The sequence below is a fragment of the Elephantulus edwardii genome, unplaced genomic scaffold (genome assembly GCF_000299155.1).
Source record: "Elephantulus edwardii isolate Elephantulus edwardi_28Jun2011 unplaced genomic scaffold, EleEdw1.0 scaffold00141, whole genome shotgun sequence".
Lineage (NCBI taxonomy): Eukaryota > Metazoa > Chordata > Mammalia > Macroscelidea > Macroscelididae > Elephantulus > Elephantulus edwardii.
The window spans coordinates 5,083,781-5,086,804 of record NW_006399891.1 but is presented as its reverse complement, the minus strand read 5'-3'; the positions used below and the strand labels follow the sequence as shown (position 1 = coordinate 5,086,804).

At 49.4% G+C, this 3,024-nt stretch overlaps 1 protein-coding gene across 1 annotated transcript in view; it reads left to right on the top strand.

Moving 5' to 3' along the window:
- Positions 1-201: 201 nt before the first annotated feature.
- Positions 202-3,024, top strand: part of SMC5 (structural maintenance of chromosomes 5) — a 118,408-nt gene continuing 115,585 nt past the window's right edge. Inside the window, exon 1 of the mRNA XM_006894404.1 lies at positions 202-410. Within this exon, the coding sequence (XP_006894466.1) occupies positions 202-410 (209 nt within the window). The remainder of the gene's footprint in view (positions 411-3,024) is intronic.

Sequence of the window (3,024 nt, the reverse complement as noted above, 5' to 3'; positions counted from 1 at the left end):
CCGCCGTCTACCCCGACAATAACCCTCCCCGCTCGGCGCAGAAGCGCGCGCAGTGACGCCCTCGGGCCGGAAGTGCGCAGGCGCCGCGCGGGCTCGGGGGCCGCTGCCGGCGCCGGACAGTTCGCGCGGGAGCCGGGAGCCTGGGCGCCGCGACTGCAGATCGGTGGGAACGGAAGCGCAGCCGGGGGCCAGGGCGCTAGGATGGCGACTCCGAGTCGGAAGGCGACGACCCCAGCCTCCCAGGCCCCCAAGAGAGTTCTTCCGAGAGAGACTCCGTCGGAGATCCCGAGCAAGAGAAAGAGTTCTGGCCCATCCACGCTGCCGCCGGCGTCCCTGCTGCCGGTACCCCTGCAGTCGTCCGGGCCTTTCGTGGAAGGCTCGATCGTGCGCATCGCCATGGAGAACTTCCTGTAAGTGGTCCTGAGGCCGCGGCTCGCCGGCGCCCACAGCGCGCGTGTGCCGGCGGCGGGGGTGTGTGCGTCGGGGGGGGCCCGGGACCCCCGCCGGGTGTGAGCCCCCTGGTCGGGCTGGCGGTGAGTCCGCGCCGAGAACGAGTCGGGGCTGCTGGGGACTCCGACGCAGGCCAATTAGCGGCACATGAGTCTCGGGGTATAGCTGTGTGTTGTGTAGCTCGTTATTTTCATACATTTTTTTTTAAAAACATACAATGGAAGTTCTAGGGACGAAGTGTCAGCGCACTGGGATTTTCGGACTGGAGGGGTAATCAGTCTTGTGAATGAGCGAGTCACAAAACTGTGGGCCCTGGCAATTTAGGAGGGAAATGTAGGAGCAGTGATTTTCTTGCTAATTCTTAAAGAATAAACATTTGCCCGGTGGACAAAGAAGTTGCGCCTGACTGAGGAAACGTTTCTGAAAGATTGTTCTTCTCAGCAGATACCTGATTTTCTCCAAGTCTGCCCTGGTTCCGGTCTTTTCCTTTCTGTGAACCATTAACTATTTTATAGTAGATTTAAATACCTTTTACTGAAAATGCCGTATATATTTAACAAATATCCGACAGTTTGTTCAAGTTTTTCATATTTTCCGTTGTCTATTTGTTGTTGCTTAAACTTGCACACAGTAAGCTTGGGACAACAGAATTGTAATCAATACCACCATCTTCTAGCGCCTCTCATGTGCCCTGTCCAGAACTAGGTGCATTATTTATTTACACTGTGCCTTCTTGGTTTATTCGTAACTGCAGTGTATCATCTGCCTTGATGAGCCAGGATCAGTGGAGATTTACACAGATAAGTAGCTGAATTGCCATTAGCCTCTAGTTCAGGGATCTCTGGTGGCTGGTTGTTGTTAGGTGCCGTCGAATGTGACTCATTGCAACTCTGGAAGATTAGATCTGAGGTTTGCCCTTTCCTTGCCATCCTCATCATCTCAGCCCCACTACAGTCCTTGTCACATTCAGTTTGTTAGTCCGTCTTGATGCGGATCTTCCCCTCCTTTGCTGACCCTCCGTTTGTCCGAACTTGATTGTCTTTCTCCAAGAACTGGCCCTTCCTAACAAGATGTGCCAAGTATGGGAGAGGAAGTTTCACCGTCCTTCCTTTTAAGGAACATCCTGGTTGCACTCTCTCCAAACATATTTGTTTGTTCTTTTGGCAGTCTGTGGGATGTTTGATGCTCCTCTCTAGTACCGCAGCTTAAAAGCACTTATTCTTCTGTTACCTGTATTCACTCATTCTCTGGTGGCTTCTTGTTGTTGTTTACCTTGAGTCAGAATCGGCCCATAACTGTCTCTCCAGAGGGTTTCCAGTAGAGGCAATTAATTGCACGGGAGGTTGCCCACCTTTCTCTCATGGAGCAGCTGGTGGATCCCAACCATGTACCTTTGTTTGCATTAGCAGCACAGTTCTTTCCACTGCCAACTGAAAGGTACACGGTTTGAATCCACCTACTTCTCTGCTGGAGAATGATGAGCAACCCCCTGTGCCGGCCATTTACTGCCCCTGAAAACCCACTGGAGGGTCATCTGTGGGTCAGTTCCAACTTGTTAGTACATAGCAACAACATCTAGAGCAGATGAGGTTGATACCATAGATTCCTTGAGGGCAGAGAAGTGGTTAATTGCTCATAATGCAGCTACTCAGAAGTTAAAACATTTTAGGGAGTATTTTGTAGTACACCTCAAGTGTTGCATTTGAGAGAGAGGGAGTGTGTGTGTGTGTGTGTGTGTGTGTGTTATGTATGTGTGAAAAATATGTGAGTAGAGGGTCTTTTAGTTGGGTGGTGGTATTAAGTGCCATCAAGTCGCCTGTTGACTCATAGTGACCCTATGTACAACAGTTCTGAAGCCCGCTTTGTCCTGAGCCAGTCTGACTGACTCTGACACAACAATCCCTGTTCCCAGTTATTGTATCAATCCCATCTCATCTGGGGTCTTCCTCTCCTGTGCTGTCTCTTCCCCTTCCCAAGAATGATATCTACTTATCTGAGGTTCACTCCCTCCTGGCTATATGCCCAAAGTACGTGAGACGGGTCTTCAGAATCCTAGCCTCCAAGGAGAAATTTGGTGTCACCTTCTTCAAGATAGAACTATTTGTTTTCTTGCCAGCCCATGGTAAATTCAAGACTCTTCCACCACCACATCTCAAAGGCATCAATTCTTTTATCATCCTTAGACATTGTCCAGCTCTCTGAAGCTTAGCAAGTAATTGTGAGGATCATAGCCTGCATCAGGCACACCTTAGTCTTAGACTGACATCATTCCTTCTCAGTCCTCTGCAACGGTCCCTGACAGCAGATTTACTTAATGCAGTTTGTCTTCTGTTTTCCTGACTGCCGGTGCCAAGAGCAAACTAACTTAGCAATCTATTCAATCACCTCCATGCATCATGGTGCTTCCAATTGACTGAGTGAAAATCTTTGTCATCTTTTTTTTTATTATTGTTATTAATTTTAATAGAAATTTACAGAGGTTTTGGATTTCCATTCATTCACTGCTGCACTTTTCTCCCTGCCCACCCCTCCCCACCAGCTCGCTTCCCCCTCCAAGAGAAAAAGAAAAAAAAA